The sequence below is a fragment of the Vidua macroura genome, chromosome 17 (genome assembly GCF_024509145.1).
Source record: "Vidua macroura isolate BioBank_ID:100142 chromosome 17, ASM2450914v1, whole genome shotgun sequence".
NCBI lineage: Eukaryota > Metazoa > Chordata > Aves > Passeriformes > Viduidae > Vidua > Vidua macroura.
The window spans coordinates 12,525,297-12,545,280 of record NC_071587.1 but is presented as its reverse complement, the minus strand read 5'-3'; the positions used below and the strand labels follow the sequence as shown (position 1 = coordinate 12,545,280).

Below are 19,984 nucleotides of genomic sequence, written 5' to 3'. Positions count from 1 at the left end.
TGAATGAAACGCTCTTTTTATTTACAGTACAGCGGCAGAGTCACAATGTGACTCTGTAATCCCAGGGAATACAGGGCTGGTGCAGAAGCCGCTGTACGTCAGGAGGGTCAGGTCACCTGCGGCTCGGGGACATCCCCAAAATCCCAAAATTTCCCCAAAATCCCCAACTCGCGGCTCCTCCCGCGGCTCTGGAAGGAAACCGGGATTCGCCTCTGGCTGGGCCGGCCCCGCCCCGGCCCCGCCCCGGCCCCGCCCTGCCCGCGCAGGGCGCAGTCGCGGCCCCGCCCCGCGGCGCCTGCGCAGGAGGCGCGGCCCGTCCCGCGCTCGCCGCCGGCCGCGTCGCAGGTCCCGGGCCGGAGCGGGCCCGTAGCGGTGCGTGAGGGCGGCCCCGGCCCGCGCCCCCGCCCGGCACCGCGGCAGCGCCCGGGGGCCGTCCCGGGTGCCGCCGGCCGGGCAGAGGGAGCCCCGAGGAGCGGCGGCCTCGGGGGTGGGCGGGGAGCCCCGGCCGGGGTGTGCGCCAGAGGGGCAGCACCCCCGGCCGGGCTCGCGTTTGGGCTCCGGGATTCGCCTTTGGCTGGGGCACGGCCCGAGAGGGATCCGCGGCAGGGTGGGCAGCCGGGAGCTGTGGGGGTCCAACAGCAAGTTGTTGTTTATTTATTTCTTTATTTTATTTTACTGTGTTTGGTTTGGTATATCTGTATATCCCCGGGTGCCTCCCAGGGCCGTGCTGCTCTGGTGGCTGCGCTGAGACGCCCCGAGCACGCTCGAGGGCCTTGCGGGGCTCAACGTTTCGCTCGTTCGCAGGGCAAGGATGAGTCTGTTCGGATCGACGTCGGGGTTCGGTACCGGCGGTACCAGCATGTTCGGCAGCACGACAGCAGATAACCACAACCCGATGAAGGTACGTGTGTCAGCCCCCCGTGCTGCTGGGTGTGCTAGTTTGTCACAGCAGGACCTACTGACTCATTCTGTAGAAGTAATAAGAGCTCGGTTTACAGTTTTCAAAAGTTGTTCTGTCTCCTGTCCTCCCTAGGATATTGAAGTAACATCTCCACCTGATGACAGCATATCTTGTTTAGCATTTAGTCCACCGACGCTGCCGGGTAACTTCCTCATTGCAGGATCGTGGGCAAATGATGTAAGTATTCTCACTTAGACATGCAGATTGAATAAAGTGCCTAAAGTGCAAAATGGGATCCCAAAAGCTTGCACAGGGCCCCTGAAAACCTAACCTGTTGAAGAACTGCAACATTTAGGTCTGATACCAAGGCATTAAGTTTAATATGACTGATAAATCATTGCAAACCCAAAAAGATTAAGTTATCATAACATTTTTTTTTTTTTTTTTTTTTGGTTTGAAGGATGAGATCCCAGCTGGCTCAGGCAGGGAGGGAAGACAGATGTGGGCATGTTTTCTAACTGTTGTGTTCTGCCCAGCTGAGGGTTCAGGGTTCTCCAGGACACTGTGGTGAGGGGTTACAGGTTTGCAAGGCACTCTTGAGGTGGAATTGAGGTTGTGGGGTTGAGTTTTGGTTCTACAGGTGAATGGAACATAAGCAAAAAGAAAAAGGTTTCACTAGTTCTGAAAAAAAAACAGACTTTGGCATTTATAACCATACTTTTTGTTGGATAAACTAGGGCTGGAGTCTTCAAGACAAGTCTTTTCAAGCTCCTGTTAATATGGTTTATCTGCATTTGTTTCTCCTGTTACAGGTTCGCTGCTGGGAAGTTCAGGATAATGGACAGACAATTCCAAAGGCTCAGCAGATGCACACAGGGCCTGTACTAGATGCCTGCTGGAGTGATGTATGTTGTTATTTAAAAACAAATGCACATTTTTACCAGAAGTCCAGATAAATTGGTGTGTGGTCTGCAGGCAGATGAGTGCCATATGAAGCTGCCACCCATGGTTATTGCACAGACTGAAATTGCTGTAAATGTGTGCTGAGTGTGTCCTAGTGGGATGGGCTGGCATGGATGTAAGAAGGCTAAAAGTGAGTTTAAAAGTTAGGAGTGTGTTAAAAGCTAGATAAAACTAGCACCGTTTGTTCTTTTGTAACATAGTAATAAATCAATTTGAATTTATGTTTCTTCTTTGTCTTGCAATCCCTGTACATGTTACATTGATGTTACACTGTTTCTGGAAGAGAATAACACTTGACAGTTTTCCCGTAGAGCCTGCTAATATCTTGGTTTTATTTTTATTTTTAGGATGGGAGTAAAGTATTTACTGCTTCCTGTGATAAAACTGCCAAAATGTGGGATCTCAACAGTAATCAGGCAATTCAGATTGCACAAGTAAGTAAAGCCCAAAATACTAAATGTTTTTTCTTTTTCTGTTTTTATTAAAAACTACCTTTCTAATTTTTATACTTTTGTGATAGCAAAGTGCACCTGAACAGGTGATCAAAGTGATTTAAAAACCCTGTGCATCTGTTTCCTCTGTTTTACTTAAGAGAGCTCTTTCCACTGCTGCAGTGATCTCACTAAGTCACCCATTAGAGGGGAAAAATATTTTTAAGAAGTCATTCAATTCACTTCCCAAATACCAGCTTTCTACTGCAACAATAACAGAATTACAATTTACATTCTCAAATTAGAAGTTAATGTCTGTTTGTAGAATATGTAATTATGGTGACTAAAATTAGTTACCAGTTGTAATTTAAGAAGAGTTGTTCTCTTTAATGATTGCTTCTTGCATGTGTGTTTGTCCTTTCTTTCTTCAGCATGATGCTCCTGTGAAGACCATCCATTGGATTAAAGCACCAAATTACAGCTGTGTGATGACAGGAAGCTGGGATAAAACTTTGAAGGTATAATTTTTACCTGAATAAATAGACACAAAGTGTGCTAGTAATTTGTGTATAAAAATACTTACATGAAATGAAAATATTTTATTAAGCTCTAATAATTAATGGAATAGCCTCACTTCACAGAGAGTTGCACTATTCTGACTGTAACAAGAATGAAACAGTTACATTCTCTGTCCTGTAGTAATTTTAGGTGTATCCTGAGCTCCAGGTGTAAGTTTGTTTGTTCTCTGTCCCCATCAGTTCTGGGATACCCGTTCACCAACACCTATGATGACACTGCAGCTCCCTGAAAGATGTTACTGTGCAGATGTGGTAAGTTAGGATATGTGGCAAACTGGTGCCAGCTGGATAACTGGGAGTAGGAAGAAGTTTTGGGGTCTTCTGTAGGACAGGATTTGAATACTGTTAGTGTTTGATGTCTGTGTGATTGTAGTGCTAGAACATAATCTGATCTTCTTGAGCAGGCCCTGGAAAATAGGGATGGAAATAGGGATTTTCTTCATATAGGACACACATGGTGTCCTTTTAACATCACAAAAATCAACCTGAGAATTGACCTACCTTTAGTTCTGGACAAGTTTGTAAACCACCACTGCACTTCACACTGGAAGAATCAGCTCATAATTAGAAGATTTTTGGTGTGTTTAATTTCTCAGTGGCAGGGAAAAACTGACTGGTTGTGTTTGAAGATACGTGAATAAATGAACTTTTTTCTTTATCTGCTTCCTATTTCCCTCCCTCTCATTCCTTTAAGTTCTTCAGGGTGTTCTGCCATGCAATTAACACAAGTGTCTCTCTTCCAACCTGTTTTACAACCTTATCCAGGTTCATCCTATGGCAGCTGTGGCCACTGCAGAAAGGGGTTTGATAGTTTATCAGTTAGAAAACCAACCTTCTGAATTTAGAAGAATAGAATCTCCCCTGAAACACCAGGTAAATAATAATATTTGTATTTATACAGATCATTGACTTTTTTTGTAAAAACATGCAGTGTTTCAAAACCAAGTTACCTTAGCATGGCAGTGACCTGGTTTGCCAGTGATGTGGTGCTGATCTTCACAAGGATTTAGAAATTTAAATACTGTTGCCCAAATTCTCAACAGAATTTGAGCTATCTTTTGACCTTGCTAGTGGTTTTGCTTTACCTTGCATTGATGACTTTGAAGTTTTGTGTCCCTGTGGAAAAGATGTCTCTCTATAAAAGTCCTTTGTATTTTTCTCAAATTCAGCATCGCTGTGTTGCTATTTTCAAAGACAAAGTGAACAAACCAACTGGATTTGCCCTTGGAAGCATTGAAGGCCGAGTAGCTATTCATTATATCAACCCCCCTAACCCGTAAGTATTCAATAAAACATTCTCTCTCTATTGCTCACTTCACAGTGATGGAAATAAAAAGCTTTTTTTTAAAACAAAAAAATTTAAACTTTTAAATTTCCTTTCCAGCGCAAAAGATAATTTCACTTTTAAATGCCATCGCTCCAATGGAACAAACACATCAGCACCTCAGGACATCTATGCTGTGAGTATCCAACATGTTTCATGTATACACTGTACACTCCTAATGTGAAATTGGCTCTGAATTGTTCTCCTTCACCTTTTATCTTGCCTAAGGCTGTCTTAGACACATTTAAAGACCTGTCATAGTCATTCTTTAAGAAGAAAAATATTTTAAAAATTGTTATTTATATATTAAAAAAATTTAATTCTCCCATAAAACCAGCATTAGATCAGCCTTGCATTGAATCTGCTTGTCAACAAGTGAGTTGACACTTGTTGATTTTGCAGATATTGAAACAATAGTTGTTTAATGGCATTATGCATTGAATTATTAGGTACTAAGCCAAAAAGATGGTGTTTTGCTTGTTGCCTTGGTGGTTTTTCTTTGGTTGTTTTTTGAGGTTTTTTTCTCAAAAAAAATTTAAAGAATTAAGAGCTGTATCTAGTTGAAATTTAATGTATTTACTCTCACAGACTTCAGCACACCTTCTGTGAGTGTTCCCATTACCTGTCGCTAAGTGTGGTGTTTTACCTGGTGTTCTGTATGGTTCTGCAGGTTAATGGGATTGCATTCCACCCTGTCCATGGTACTCTGGCCACAGTAGGGTCTGATGGGAGGTTCAGCTTTTGGGATAAAGATGCACGGACAAAGCTAAAAACCTCAGAGCAGCTGGACCAGCCAATATCTGCTTGTTGTTTCAACCACAATGGCAATATATTTGCTTATGCTTCCAGCTATGATTGGTCAAAGGTAAGGAGGCTTTAGACTCATGTTCATACTTTCAGTTGATCACTAAGACACTTCTTCTTGTGAGGTTTCTGCTGTTTTTTATAAGTAGTACATGAATCTTTCTGATTTCTAAGAGAACTTAAAATGGCTGTTGGCCACCTGATGAAGTTTAAGATTGAAGCTTTGAATTCATGGTGGTTCAGGTCGAGCTGGACAGGATTGCTAAATGATGCTGGTTTGCAAATGTGGATGAGCAAAATGTAAATTCCCTGATTCAGAGGTTGCTATGGTTGCTCACACACGTTGTGCCGTGGGCAGTGTCACAGGGCAGTGTGGCACCCTGACAGCTTCCCACAGAGCTTGTGAAATGCACATCTCTGCTGCTTGTGCAGGGAAAAAAGCTGTGACTGTGATTATAAACACTTATCTCAGTGTTTGAATGCTCTCTATTAAATTTTCACTGCCACTCAGTGAGGCTTTTGATGGTGCTTATTTATGTATTTCTTCTACACTTAACAATACAGATGCAGCAGAACCACAGCTAAACCATGATCTGTAGAAAATCAATACTTCCTAATAGTTTAAGGAGGGAGAGCAGCAAGCTTGGAATGTAACTAATTTTCATGGTGCTTGGAGGATAATGTTCCTTCTGGTTATGAGTCAAATGAATGCAGAGTCACACAGATTAACTCAATTGCATGCCACAGAGAGCTAAATTTTAATTCACTGCATTGTATTTAGTCCTCTGCCCACATGAAAATATTTGTTGGTGTCAAGGCAGATGAGTTCTTCAGTTCTGCTGCTTGGGTAGACTGCAGTGGTACCTTTCAGATCTGCAAACCTGTATTAAGTTGTAAAATCAGTTGGTGCCAAGTACAAACCTTCCTTCCCAGAGCCATTTCTTGTCCATAGCGTTGGTAATTTCCAACTTGCATGTTGGACTTCATTAGCTTTATTAGTGTTTACTCTCCCTGATTTGGATACTTGGGTATTAATTTGGTAATGTGTATGAAAATGATATGCAAAACAGGGCGTTTGCATCTGCAGCTGGGGAACAGAAAACTCTGCAGTTGCCTGTAGAACTTGGGCTTCACTTTGAAAAAAATGTAACCTTATGTTATTTAAAAGATAGAAAATATAAAGTGAAGCTGGGTGGCCATTAAAGGTTTCGTTTTTTCTCTGCCTCGAATGACATTTAAAATAAATCATATTGAGTTCTTAGGCTGCATCTGTAAAGGAGAACTTAGAGGTATGTGGTTATTTTTTAAATGAAAATATTTTATACTTTAAAAATGAATAAAAGTCTCTTAAATTTCACTTTATATGTACAGTTTTTGTAATTGCTTGTTCAAGTAAACTGTTCCTAATCCACCAGTGTGGTCCAATATCTGGTCTTAAATCTTAATAAACCAAACTAATGGAATATTCATATTCTTACATTTTAAGTAATGCTGATATTTTTTCTTTGAAGAGACTCAATGTAGATTATTTTTGTCTTTAGGGTCATGAATTCTATAATCCACAGAAGAAAAACTACATTTTCCTGCGAAATGCAGCAGAAGAGCTGAAGCCCAGGAATAAGAAGTAGTGAGTCTGACTTGAACTCCTCTACTTGTTCTGCCCTTCCTGCCTCTGCTCTTCTGCCATTTGTGCCCTGTTGCACCATGATTCAGTCAATTTTGGATCACAAACATTTAGCAGGAACTGTAAAAATGACAGTAAATGTATTCTGACTTGCTGGAGAACAGTTTCCAAATTAGATACTCTGACATGTATAAGAAAGAGAGGCTCATATTGACAAGACTTAACCACTCTCTGTTCCACAGCAATAATGAAATTGCAGCAAAATCAACACGTGGGGTGGATATTCCTGCTTTGAAGTGCAACCATTTGTATCTCTGGATTTATTTTGTTAGTATTACATTAAAATATGTTAATTATAATTGTTCTGGAGAAGCTGTATAAATACTGTATTTTTTGTAAGTACTTGGAGAATCACCAGTAATTCTTCTCAAAGGAGGTTTGGGTTTTTTGGGTTTTTTTTCCTTATTAATAATTCAGGGATTCTTTCATTGCTTTCTGGTTTTTGAAATGGAAGCATTATCTGCTGTATGCCAGGAAGAAATGCTTTGAAAATAGTTTTCCCTCCTTTTTTAGATGACTAGGAAGGTATGTAGGGGGCCAAGAGCAGCAACAGAAACTCAAGACAGAAAATGGGCCCAGTGCAAACTTTAGATTCTTCTGACACTCCTGCAGTGGACATGACTTCTGAGCAAACTGCTTTTTCTAGTTCAAAGGAGAAGTTGCAGTGGTGCCAAGTGGTGAAATAGCTCAGAGTTCAGGAACATGAGCAAACCTTTAAAGGTTTTATTCATGACCAAACCAATGTGTGCAAAATCCCTTTGACCTAAGCTTCTTTGAAGCTGACACCTTTTAGAGTTGTAAGTTGAGCATTTTAACATGGTTTTGTCCTGTAAGAGGGTGTTCAGGACTGAAAATATACTCATTTTTGTATTAACTAGAAAGTAGTGCTGGGAAGTTTCATCCTGATCAAAAATGCTGTGAAACAAAATGAGTGGGTCTCTTTCTGACTTGAATCTACCACTGTTTACTTTTAACTAGCTATTTGTATACATGCCAAAGTTTTCTTTTTGGAAGTGAATGCTTATTATTCCTGTCTAACTATTGTTTGTTTGATAATGACTGAATAAAAAGGGGATGGGGGGAGCATGTATAGAATTACATGGCATATTGTACAAATTCTCTGTAAAACTGTTATGGTTTAATGCCGGTGGTTATGGATTCATGCTGAGTTTCAAATAAAATTTTTACTAAATGCTTTTTTATATTCAGAAGTTCTGTTATAATAATGTGGGCAAGGCAATGTGCTTCATGTTTCACAGCAGCTTCTTGGCCTTTCAGTGTAATTCACAGACATTTGCTGAAAGTCAGCTCCTTTTCCTCCAGCTGCTTAAGCTGAGAATCCAACGCATTTTCCAACTTCTGTTCCACTATGAATGATTCCTGTGGGTTTGCCTCAAAGAATTGGGAGAACTGCTGTGAAAGGCCTTTTGTTTTGAGATGAATCAAGTTCATTGCTATTTCAGCAGCCAAACACCTGACATGGTGAGTACAAATAAATCACAGACTCTTCAGACTCCCTCCAGCCCACTGTCTTTTCACTCCAGACTCTCCCCTGGGTTCATCAGTTTTTGCTGGATGGGTATTTCTTGTTTGGTATAGAGGAAAATCTTTCAAATACACCCAGCTCTGCTTTGTTAAGGGATTATCTTTTTCTGTTTTATTTCTCAAGACAATTTGGATTTTTTCCTGCTACCTCTATGTTTTACATAGTTTTAGATTTCACATTCATGCACAATTTGTTTTCTTTAAGGTAGGAAAGAGTTCCCAGCACTTAAATCAGTAGCTGATCATTTGCTCAAACATTTCTTTGGTTTCTGTTGATTTTTTTCCCTAAGGTTGTGATTGTTATGCAGCAGTTTCTGGTTGTTAGCACATTTTTCTAGACTTCCCAGTCAACTGAATGCCACCAAGCAGCTGCAGGCTCAAGATCAGGTGTAAGTGATCATTGAAGTGTGCAGAACTCCCACTGGAGTAAAGAGGGAAGAATGGAATGTGTCATTGCTTCCTGCTTTAAAAAAATCTCATTTTGTTTAAATACCTAACAATGTGAATGAGTGAGAGAAAAGAGATGAGTTCAGCAGGTACATTTCTCTGGGATCCAGTGGAGCTGCACCTGCTCCAGTGGCCACTGAGGCCAGCACTGGTGAGTCTGGTTTCATAACACATCATGTGTTAATATGCTGAGTACTTAACTCTGCTGGACTGAATTTCTTTGTCAGTGAGGCTTCAGAATTATTTAATCATCACTTGCTACTTGTTCAGACTAATTTTAGAATGACATAGTTTCCATTATGTTGCTGTGCACATTAGATGTGTTCAGCTGGGAGGAGAGTCAGGCTTTGAACTGAATTGTTTTCCATTACCCAAGTTAACAGAACACATTGGCAATCTGCTCTTCCCTGGAACTATTGTGAGGTTCTGTTGTAAAGTACACACAGCTGTATCCCTTCAAGTATCAAAAATGAGAGTTTATTCACACCCTTTAAAGTGTTAGTGCATTTCTGGAAATGTATTAATTTGCTATTCCATGGCAGTTTACCTGTCCCAAAAAACTGAGTGAAGAATGCAAGATTCTAACATGTACCAAAGCTAACAGGAATGCTTGATTTATAAAATAACTTCTTTAGTTTTCTGAATGTTTGCTGTGAATGTGTTTTATTGCAGGCAAATAATCTTTGGCATAAAGAGCAGCCCAGTTAAACCCCTCAAAATGGGAACATTTTACCACATTTTCAGGTGAGTTTCCTGCTGCTGCTCTCACATGTCAGTGGTTTTGCACATTGGTTTAATGAAATGTATTTCAGAAAACTAAATAATTGTCAAAGTTTGTCTGCTAAAGCCTTTCACAGATGAAACAAAACATGTTTGCACAATGGCAGGCAGAGTATTGATTAAGCATCTGCCACAGGAAATGCAATCCTGAATTGGGGAGTACTCCAGTTTAGCTCCTAGGCCAGAAAAACTGGTCACTGAGTTGTTCTGCAGAGAGGTGTGGATTTGAGATCCAGGTGGGATTAGGTGTACGTGGGATATTTCAATGAAACTATTGCTGTGGCCTGGCTCACTTTAATGGTGAAGCACTGTTTGCAGATGAGGTGTCTGGAACTGTGTCAGATCACTATCAAGAGGTTTTACACTCTCCAGCCTTTGAAATGACAGAAACCACTGATTTCCAATTTGTTTGCTTTTTGCAGAGATGAACCTGAGTAAAATGAAATGACTGTTAATTTTTAAGCCTCCAGACTGGCTAATTAAGTGCCATTTGCAGTCATTTTGTAAGATTGATTTATTTCACAAAACTCTGGTGCAGATTCACTGTGTAAAGCATTTCCCCTGAGTTACTGAGCTTTACCAGCCAGGTGATGATCAGCATCTGGAGCTGCAGCACACAGTAATGACCAGAACAAATTCAGGACAGGAACAATTCCCCAGTAACTTTCTCCACCGCGGCAGTTGCAGGATGCACAGAACGCAGCAGTTTGAAGCCGTTGCTGCAGCTCTGCTGTGGTGCCAGGCGATGGCAGTGCTGATGGCTCCTGAGCAGAGCTTTCCCTGCAGCCGGGGCTGCAGCACGCCTGGGGCTCTGCACGGAGCTGGAGTGCTGCTGGAGTACAAGGTATAGTTATTTCTAAAAGCAACTCATCCCAAAATACTCAGAAGAAGATGGAAATAATTTCCATTTTTGAGCTTTTCAGGAGTCTACCTGGTATCCATACACATAAACCAAGTCTTTAGAGCTATGCAATGCTCTTTCAGCTGCTCAGTGAGACATCTGACCAAGCAGGTAATGCCTTTGTTCCCCTTCTGTCACTATCAGGCCCTGAAGGTCCCCTGAACCAAGTCAACCAAACAAGTTTCTTCTTCCCCTGGCTGCTGGCCTCACAATTCCTGGGCTCCAGGCCCATTCCTCCCTTCCTTGCTGGCCTTGAAGGTCCCAGGCTCCCGGCCAGCCCGGTGCTGCTGCTGTAAAATGGAGTTAGAAATCCTCAGGGGAGAGCTGGGACCCAAACTGCTGCTGGGCAGTGACCTGTGACCCCTCATGGCCACCAGTGCCTCCACTGTCCTCTGCTTCCTCAGGACTGAGTGGCTCATTCTGTGACAGGATTTCCAAGTCTATGTGATTGTTACATTGATTTACTAAACCATGTGTTAGGATCCTCAGACTTGCAGAGGATTCAGGCTATAAAAAAATTATAAATTCTTTATTGTGCTATTTACAGATTGTACCATATTGATGCTACTTGTAGAAATCCTGTGCCATACTAATCATAAATTCTGTGCTATGCTAATCAGAATATCCTGCTGAGAAAACCTTGAGTGTAACTACAATTTAGTGCTGTCTTTATTCTGCCAAAGACCCCTAAAAGAACCCATCTGTCCCCTTAGTGTCAGGTGTAACAGGTGTAATTCAAAGGGGAAAAACCCAGGAATATTTCCACTGACAGAATGTTGTCTTTGCAAACCTTGGGCTGTGGGTTGGAGTTAGTAGAACTGCATTTCATCCTGCAGCTGGTGTTCAAACAGCTGGAAGCCATCTCTTTGCATTTCCAGGTAAGCTTAGCTTTATATACAGCAGTGCAGGACCCATCCTTCTCTCAGCAACAGCACAGCCATTCCATGAGAGGAATCTGCTGCTGTTCTTCCCTTGCCAGGGCAGAATAAATGGAGCAACACCAGCTGGCTGTGCTGCTCCCAGCAGATGTGCTGGGACTGCCACGGTGTTGTGTGTGCACGTGGAGCAGCAGTGCTCCCAGGAATCAGCAGCAGGGGACAAGCCCAGGAGAGCAGAGCCTCTGGAGTGGCATCAGCTGCAAGCAGTGTGAGCTGAGAGTGGCACTGATGCACAGCCCCAGGGAGGTCCCACTTGATGCAGAGTGGGACCTGAATGGCCAAATTGATCTCGCTCCTTCCTCAGGGGCAAAGCAAACTTCCAGGTGTTTGCACCATTTACCTGCTTCTGAAATGGGGATGGTGCTACACCTGGTAAAATAATTCACATTTTTAGGTCTTGGTTGCAAGGTAACATGAGACTGAGGCAGCACCACAAAGGGGAGCATGTGCCTTGGGAACACTCGTGCATGGACAGAGTAATTCCAAATGTTTGTGTTGCATCAGTTCTGCAAATGTTTTTTGTTACAGTGCATAAAAGATACAATACCTGCCAGCATTAGCTGTGTAAAGAGAGACCGTTTTCTTCTGTTGACTAATTATGCAGTGAATATATTCAGTTTGAAGGGACACTTCAATAATTCAGCAGGCATGTGCCAGGTAATACAGGAGCTTTTGTCTTACTGGTGGCACAGATCTCGAATCGTGTGTAACCCAATCCCCGGCTTTATGTTTTCAAGGAAGTGTTTGGTATAGCTCCTGTATCAAGTGCCACTGAAAAGCAGGCCTAGATAAGAGATTAAGGTAATGCTCTTCCCTGGGCATAGGGAAAATTTACCCTTTGCTGCCCAGGGTGTCTTTTGCAGGCAGTAAGTGCTTTATAGTGTGAGGTGTGGATGTGCTGACATCCAACAATGAGTTTGTTGCAGGAATGGGAAAATGCTGCAAACTGCATGTTAAACACCCAGGTCAGCTAAGCCTGTCCTCAGGGGTGCATTAACAAATGCTTTGTAGTTTGACAGGGAATGCTTTCTGTCACTCATGTTTATTAAATGCAGGTTGTTGATTTGCTGGACCAGACAAGGAGAGGGGTAATGTTCAGTTCCTGGGAACACTGTGAAATAAAACTCAAGTAACGGATTTTCTTCAACCCTTCCCAAGGTACTTCCTCACAGTTGTGCCATCTCCCAGAAAGGTGTAAGCTCAAATGTCCTTTTCTGACCCACTGCCAACTGGTTCGATCACCTTCCTTCCCTTGCCTATAAAATGCAGCTCACTACTGATCTACAGCAAAGGGAGATCCACTGTGTTTAGAATATGCCATGATTATTGCAGTCAGTAAAGGGCAGAGATAATGCAGTAGCTCAAGCTATTCTCAAATGACTAAAGTGGAGTTCAAATACAATCTTTACAACCTTTCTTTCCTTTGGAAGGACAGCTGTCTGCCATGCTCCTGCTGTAACAGTGGGATTTATATGGAGTCAGGTATCACTTACTGACAGGTAATTGCTTTCTGCAGATACCTGACTCTTTTCCTTGGAGGTCTCCCTTTCCTAAGTAATGTTCATTCTTGCTCTGTAGCAGCAGGGTTGCAGACAGCAGTTGGTTGTTCAGCCATTAATGTTTAATTTACAGAGCAGTATCTATATAATTGTAAAGAAGAACATGTACATTTGTGGAACATTGTCAGCCCGCAAACACAGTATGTAGCATTTCAGAAACACTTTAACTGGGCTGAAACAGCTTTTCAAAAAACCACAGAAAGATAGTCTATTTAAAGAGAACAGCTTAGCAAAACCTTGTCATTGAACCCTTGTAGCTTTTGTTCAGCCGTTGGCTGCGTGATGCAGTGGGAGCCATTCTGCAGTGCTGACCTGTGTCTGTCACAATGGCTGAGCTCATCCAGTTCATCATCTGGGCACCTTTCTTTGGTGGTCCTGCAAACAGCAGCAGGGAGATGAGAGAGAGAGGATGATTAAACTCCCCAGACTGTTCTGAATGTGGCTTGGCCCAGGGTAACATTTCCCACTAGTGACCTTCTTGCTCCTTAACAGGGATGGTGTTGTCACAGCCACACTACTGGTAAGGAAACAGAGGAGTGTTTTTTTCTCCCTGTAGGCTGATGAAAATCTCCTTTGAGATAAGACTGGCCCTGGCACCCCAGGGCTGACAAAAGGAAAACCATACTCCAAGCAGCAGAATGGATTTCCTCATTTAGTACTGATCCACATGCTTCATTCAGGAGCTTACTTCAGAATACAATCAACCCATCTGCCAGCCTTTTTGTCTTCCTGAGAATGCAAAACCTGCCCTCTTTATTACCTTGCAACTTTCTCTATGTGCTTCCTCACTAACTAAAGGCATGATGGGCACTAAGTGGGCCATGTGATTTAGCAGTGGCCTGCCTTTGTTTCACTTGTCATGTTCAGCTGATGTCATTGTCCTGTTGCAGTGTTGAGGACATCGTGTTGCTGCCTGTTGAGCTGTTGATGGCTTTTCCCCAGCAGGAATCACTGCTCCAGCAGACTGGATGTGGATGTTGAACTGTCAGGAGCCAATGGCATTGCCCAAGTGAGTTTTGACCCTGCCAGTCAGTGATTGTGCTGCCCTGCTGTGGCACCATCATAAATGATTCTCTTTGTAAAAGGCCTATTTTGGACTTTTTGAGATCATGCAGAAGCTGGAATCATCCTGCCCAGATTTCAGTGCAGGTAACTCTGTTTTTCTTTTTAAATACCTTTCCAGGCTCCATGGAAAAAGCTTCTGTATCCAGTGTTGATATGTTGGTTTGTTGTCTTGACATTCCAATTGTGTTTATATCCTGTTCAGAGCCACTGCAACCAACCTTTGCTGCCTTGTGTTTAAATAGAGTAGACATGGTAACTAGAAGGCTCTAAGAGTTTCAAACAAAACCTTTAAGGAAAGTCAATTGCCATGCTAGTATTTTTTTCTTTTGTGTATGTTGTTCTGCACCTGGCCAGGTTCATCGTGGCCATTAAATACTTTCTAGAAGTATCACAACTGGAAAAGTGATATGAGAGTAGATGGATTATTTATCTCATTGGATGTGATGTGACAGAAGAGCCTGGATTAGTGAGGACTAAAATACAGCAGCCTGGGGAAAAGGAGCATGAGGTTAAGGAGGGGATCCATGGGTGAGACCTGCCTGTGCTCACCTGTGGGAAGGGGGATAGAAATTGGGTCTGCCCCAATGCTATGGATGTGTTCCAGCTCTGGAGCCACTTGTCTTTTGCTTTTAAGAATATCTGTTGTGTCCATACAGCTGTGCTCTAGATCCCAGAGCTGAGACATCTTATTTAATGCTCTTCTGTGTCCTGAGTGTTCCCTGGTTGGAGTGGGTGGACAGTTCCTGCTCAGTTTGTGCTACCAGTGTCACATGCACTCCCATGAAAAGGTCATGAGATGTGGCCCTGGCAGCTTTGGCAGAGATTGTTAGAAGCCTTCTGGCATTTTCTTTTTTTAAATCAGAAAATACCACTTAGTTTTAACATAACTCCACAAATATTTGAAAAAAAGATAATTATTAATGCTGTTTCAAAGGGCCTTACTTTATCTGCTTCCTTCCTTTAAAGAATATTAAATTATTTCTTCTTCATTTTAAAATGTAGTTTATTGGTTTTCAAACTTCAAAAGTATGAAGTTACAATTAATATTTTCCCAAAGAACAGCATAAAATTGAAATAGCAAAAATATTTGTTTAACTATTTTGAGATGTAGTTTGGATGTTTGACTCAAATGGAATGTTTTTTTCTAAAAAATTTTTTGAGGGAGGAAAACCCTTCTGATGATTAAATCCCAGCCTGAGAGAGATGGGATGATATTTCCATTAAAGAGAGACAGAGTTTCTGTGCAGGAACTCGGGAAGGAACAGTATCTTTATTGGAGGTTGTGTTTAGCAGGTGATAACAAATGGTTTCATGTCCTTATCCTTCTCTCCCTTCTCCCAGTGCCCTGCCTCGCAGATTTGGCCAGTTCCTGAAGAGACTTTTCCCCCATGACATCACCAAAGGCAAACGTGGAGAAATAGGCAGTGTTTTGGCCTACAAATTTATTGTTCTGCTGAGATGTAGATGCTGTCATAGCAGGAAAATGTTTTCTGGATCTGTGTCACAGCTCCTGCTCCCCAGTGCTTACTGCCAATGGAGGAGTTGTGGTAGAAAATCTGGAGGGAAACTTCTGTCCCTGACACCACCATCAGTTGTTTGCTTTGCCCTGTTCCTTTTCTGCTTCTAACCCTTTATCATCCCTTTCCTGCCCTCTACAAAGTAAAAAAGAAACTAAGGTCAGCTAGTGAAGGATTTCCTGGATTGGTTGCATAATTTAGCTGCAATATGAACATCTGCCCTTTTCATTAGTCATTCTCTAAGAGGTCAAAGAGAGACCATCCCCAAGGTCACAGGAAAGGCAAGGGTTACCATTGCTCTAGGCCAAGACATTACAATACTGATGATGACAGAACTATTTGGCAGAGATGCCAGCAATGCCAGAAAACAAGCCACCATCCTATCAAGGGCAGATTTTGATTGCTCAGAAAGCCAGCCCAGCTCCCTGCTGTCACACTGTGACAATCCCCAGCTGGCAGGCCCAGGCTGCAGCCCCAGCCCAGTGTCATTCCAGCTCCCCAGAGTGTTTTGCCAGGGCTGGGGAGAGTCTGTACACACAGCTCCCAGGAGCTGTACCTGGATAAACAGTGAACTGGAGATGGTGGAGGAGAAATTCCCCAAGGGCACAGTAAAAAGCACCAAGAAATGTAGGTGTGACCACTCAGGGTGCTGCAGCACATCTTCACCACTGAAGGGACACCACCACAGGGTCCACTGAAGCACCTTTCCTTGCTGACCTTGTCCTTCCTGGTTCCAAACAGGTGCTTCATCCTTCCCCTGACACACATGGCTGGCACAAGGGCCTGTGGAAGGAAAAGTGCCAAGCTGTGCTCTGAGAAACTCCTGGGAAACAGTGATGGTGGCACAAAGAGCACAGCACAAGATTCCTGAATATTAGACATTCTTCCTGCTGGCAGTTGCAGAGGTATGAGCAATGTGATGGCACAGCCTCTTAATTTCCTTGGCCATTCTTTATGCCTTTATTTTCATCTAGACTTTTATCCAAGGCTTGCAGAGCACTTCCTGTGGCAAGATCCTCCAAGCAGTTATGAGGTCTGCTATGTCTCCTCCAAGCCTCTTCTTTTTCAGAAATCTTATTTGCAGTTGCCATGATTCTATTTGTCCTTTGTCATGGCACAATTTTCATTTTGTGAAGGGACATCAAATGGGAGGGCAGGAAGGTTTGGGTAAGTAGAATTAGATTTTTAATGACATTTCTTTTAGCCACACTCTAACCTATGCTTGTGGTCCAGCAGAATTGAGTGAGGTGTCCCATTTGTTGTTCTCTCAGTCCCAGAGCTACTAACATCCATATCTATGGTTTTTTTTTAATGCAGGTTACTGGAACATTAAGCCTGATCACTCTAGATGCCCACTAGAGCTGGTGGTCTGCTTGTGTGTAACCAGTGTAGCCAGCAAAAGGAAACAGAGTTCACTCAGCATGCCCAGCTCTGGAATACTCAGAAGAGGAAATAGTCCTATTGAAGGAGTCCTACAGAAACCAAAGCCAAAAAGCAGCCCTGACTGGGAACCTCCTCTGCTCAACTATTTTGTTACAAGTGGCCCAAAGAAGAATGATTTTCATTTTTCAATTCTTGTTGCAGCAGCAGCTCTGGGTTAAGCAATTGTTATGGTGTGCTCAAGGCATCAAACCAAAAAATCTGAGAGAGAGGGCCCAGATGCAGAATTCCCTGCGATAACCTAAACCAAATGCCACTGAATGCAGCTCCCTCAAGATCTCCCTGTTCACAGCCTCGCTGGTGGCCAGCATCCAGACTGAGCATTAGTAAAACCAACAAACCAAACAGTTCCCACAGTAAGTCCCTTGCTCTCCAGTTAACTTATTTAACTGTGGAGCTTCTAAGGGGGATGTTTCATCTGCTGTTGTTGCAATAAGCGGGTATCCATGGCAAAACCCAAGGGCACTGCCCTACAGCAATGAAGTCTTGGCTAAGCAGCAGCAGGAACTGGAAAAGGTCAGAGCTCCATTGTAGCCCTGCTCCATTTTAAAAATAAAGCTCATCAGTTTGTTAAGAAATGAGGCAGGTTCTTCAATGGCTTGCAGATCAGACCTGGGGTGTCTCAAATCAATTTTCCCAAAGACACTGGGGGAAGAAAGGAAAATGCTCAAAGTCTACAAGGAGAGCACCACAGAGCTTCAGTGCCAAGGGAGGGACAAGAACAGAAGGGACTTTGGTGTTTTGCAGAGGCCAAGGAACAAGGAACATTTTCCCTGCTGCTCTTTCCCCACCTCTGTCCTGTTCTTGCTCCCAAAGGTACAACTTCCTGCTATAATCTGTTTTTCATCCTTTAGGCAGAGACCATTTCTATATGGTTCTGTACCTGGATAGTCTTACAGTGCCACCTTCTCTAGGATTGTCAGTGGAATCCAGCACATTGGTTTGGTGATCTGCAGCTGTTCCATTCCATCTCTTGGATAACACTGCTGAAGTCCACCAGAAGGAGCCTTTGTGTATCAATTTTGCATAAGCCTCAAGGAATGTATTAACATGTAAGTAAAAACCCAGTGACTCCTCTTAACTGTGTTGAATTATCATAAAATTAATCTTCCCAATCTGAATGAGAATAGGATGCTCTGGATTTGCAATACAAATCCTGTACATTAAAGATAGGGATGGTTGTACACCCACTGGAAAAGATGACTTTTCTCCCAGCCTCCTCCGTGTAGTTTTATTTCTTAATAACAACAAAGGACTAAATGCACCCCTACAATGGCTTATATCAGGTCTGTGTTCTCCTTCTTGCTTGCAGTCTGCTCTTAGATTTGTGCTAAGCAATGTTCTGGCTTCCCCAAGGCAGCTTCATACTTTGAGATGTGCTTGCCTTTACAGGATAAAGAAAGTTGAAATACATTCTTCTCTTCTCAGGTACTCCTATTGTTGCAGTAAAAGCATGGGGAGGTGTCAGCAAACTGGCTCTGCCAAGCTCCTGCAGCTTTGATCTGATGGCTGGATTTTATCTGTAGGTGTTTTGAGGAGGATGAGTGCTTTCTGCAAGAACGAGGCGGAAAAAATAAAAGCAAACTAATTAACTTCCATAAAGTTATCCTTACTCACTTTCTCTTCCCTTTCCTGCTGTGTTTGTGGTAACAGCTCATTAGAGCCTGTGTTTGCAATAGCTGCACCATGAGACAGGAGATTTCATTTCCCCTCCTGCTTTCCAGGATGTGGCAGAACCGAGGCCGCCTCCCCCGGCCACGCCAGCGCTACCGGGGGGTTTGTGCTGCTCACCGAGCGCAGGTTTAGCCTTAACTCCTTTCTTGTTCTGTTCTGCCTGTAAGAAACTCCTGTTCCTGCCTCGAGGGAAGAAGAGGAGCTGGGATTTATGTGGGGCTCATGTTTGAAGAACAAAAACGCCTGTGCTGTTTTTCCCCCCAGACAAGCATAAGCATGGAGAGCAGAGCTGCTGCTGGTCTCTCTGGAGAACTCTGCCAGCCCTGCCTGCCCTGCAGAGGAGCCGGAGTCTGCTTGGATGATTTGAATCTTTGCCATCATTTGGAGCAGAATGAAGCTCTGTAAAAGGACGGTGACTGGATGCCAACTGGGTTGTCATTAGCTCGGGCAGCCCAGGAAGCAGCTGATGTGCAGTTTGTGGTGGAAGTCATGCAGACAGAAGGGGTGACTCGGGGGTGGAGAGGCCCTAGCCCCTGGCTGCAGTCCAACCCCAAAGGTGTGTTCCAGGCTTGTTTGGATGGACCAGCCACAGCTGGTGGCTTCACAAGACACAAAGGCTCCATGGACCATCCATTTGCTGTCAATTTTTCAGTGATGTTGGGTGCTGCTGGCCCAGCTCCATCCTTCTTCCACAGTAATCAAAGGAAATGCACCCTCGTCTTGAAGTCTGGTGGTTCAGGACTGAAAAGCTTAATGGCTTTCCTTGGCTTTTTTTTTTTTTCCCTTTCTCCTTTATGAAGCATAGGGTGTTTAGAACTATGGAAGTGGTGCAAGAAAAATATTAATGAATAACTATGGAGTGCAGACATTAATGCATTCCTTTCTCTTGAAATAACTGGCTTTTCTCTGTGGGGTCTGTAACAAAAAAAAAAAGTGTCTGTGGAGTCTGAACCTGCTGTATAGAAGCCAAAGTAGATGATGATTTAGAACTTCACTGGCTTTTTTTTTTTTTTTTTTTCTAAAATGTTATCTCTGCATTTATCATGTTGCAAAAAATCTCTTTTTCTGAGAAATGATAAACCTAAGGCACAGGGGCAGTTCTTGAGATTCTGGGTGATGGAAAGTATGAACGAATAATGATTTTTGGGATCCTTTCCCACACCCCAAACTCCAAGTGATGCGTGAGAGGAGCAATTAAAGCATTACAAGCACCCCACCACACTGGAGTTCCCCAGTGGTGGGTTCTGAAGTACCAAGTAGCTTTTGTTTTCCTGCAGTTATGGACCAAGGGGTACACGCAGCAAATACGGGGCTGTGCTATAGTAACAACTCTCCCAGGGTTCAGTCGCAGGTTTGGGCAGAAACCTGCAGGTCAAGTCAAAGGCAGTGGCACTTCACAGCAGGAGCTGCCTCTCCTTTCATGGAACAAAATG

General features: G+C 43.1%; 1 protein-coding gene across 2 annotated transcripts; it reads left to right on the top strand.

The window, feature by feature from the left end:
* The first annotated feature begins 650 nt into the window (after positions 1 to 650).
* On the top strand, positions 651 to 19,803 carry RAE1 (ribonucleic acid export 1). Of its 2 annotated transcripts, XR_008439781.1 has the most exons (17): positions 651 to 901; positions 1,034 to 1,138; positions 1,714 to 1,806; positions 2,212 to 2,298; positions 2,727 to 2,813; positions 3,054 to 3,125; positions 3,639 to 3,746; positions 4,043 to 4,149; positions 4,258 to 4,333; positions 4,868 to 5,062; positions 6,543 to 6,628; positions 7,948 to 8,167; positions 9,350 to 9,421; positions 12,352 to 12,454; positions 13,746 to 14,004; positions 16,179 to 16,342; positions 16,755 to 19,803. XR_008439781.1 is itself a non-coding variant. In XM_053993313.1 (11 exons), exons 1-11 carry the CDS (start codon positions 812 to 814, stop codon positions 6,627 to 6,629), a joined length of 1,107 nt encoding a protein of 368 aa, XP_053849288.1. In that variant the 5' UTR covers positions 653 to 811; the 3' UTR covers positions 6,630 to 7,889. The 2 variants fall into 2 exon arrangements, 1 of the variants encoding a protein (XP_053849288.1); XM_053993313.1 differs by lacking the exons at positions 7,948 to 8,167; positions 9,350 to 9,421; positions 12,352 to 12,454; ... (1 more) ...; positions 16,179 to 16,342; positions 16,755 to 19,803 and having other exon boundaries at positions 653 to 901; positions 6,543 to 7,889.
* The last annotated feature ends 181 nt before the right edge of the window (positions 19,804 to 19,984 follow it).

Coding starts and splice junctions, on each gene's coding strand:
- RAE1 (XM_053993313.1), top strand. CDS start 812: ATGAGTCTGTTCGGATCGACGTCGGGGTTCGGTACCGGCGGTACCAGC. Junction 1,807..2,211: donor TAGATGCCTGCTGGAGTGAT/GTATGTTGTTAT, acceptor TTTTATTTTTAG/GATGGGAGTAAAGTATTTAC. Junction 5,063..6,542: donor CCAGCTATGATTGGTCAAAG/GTAAGGAGGCTT, acceptor TTTTGTCTTTAG/GGTCATGAATTCTATAATCC.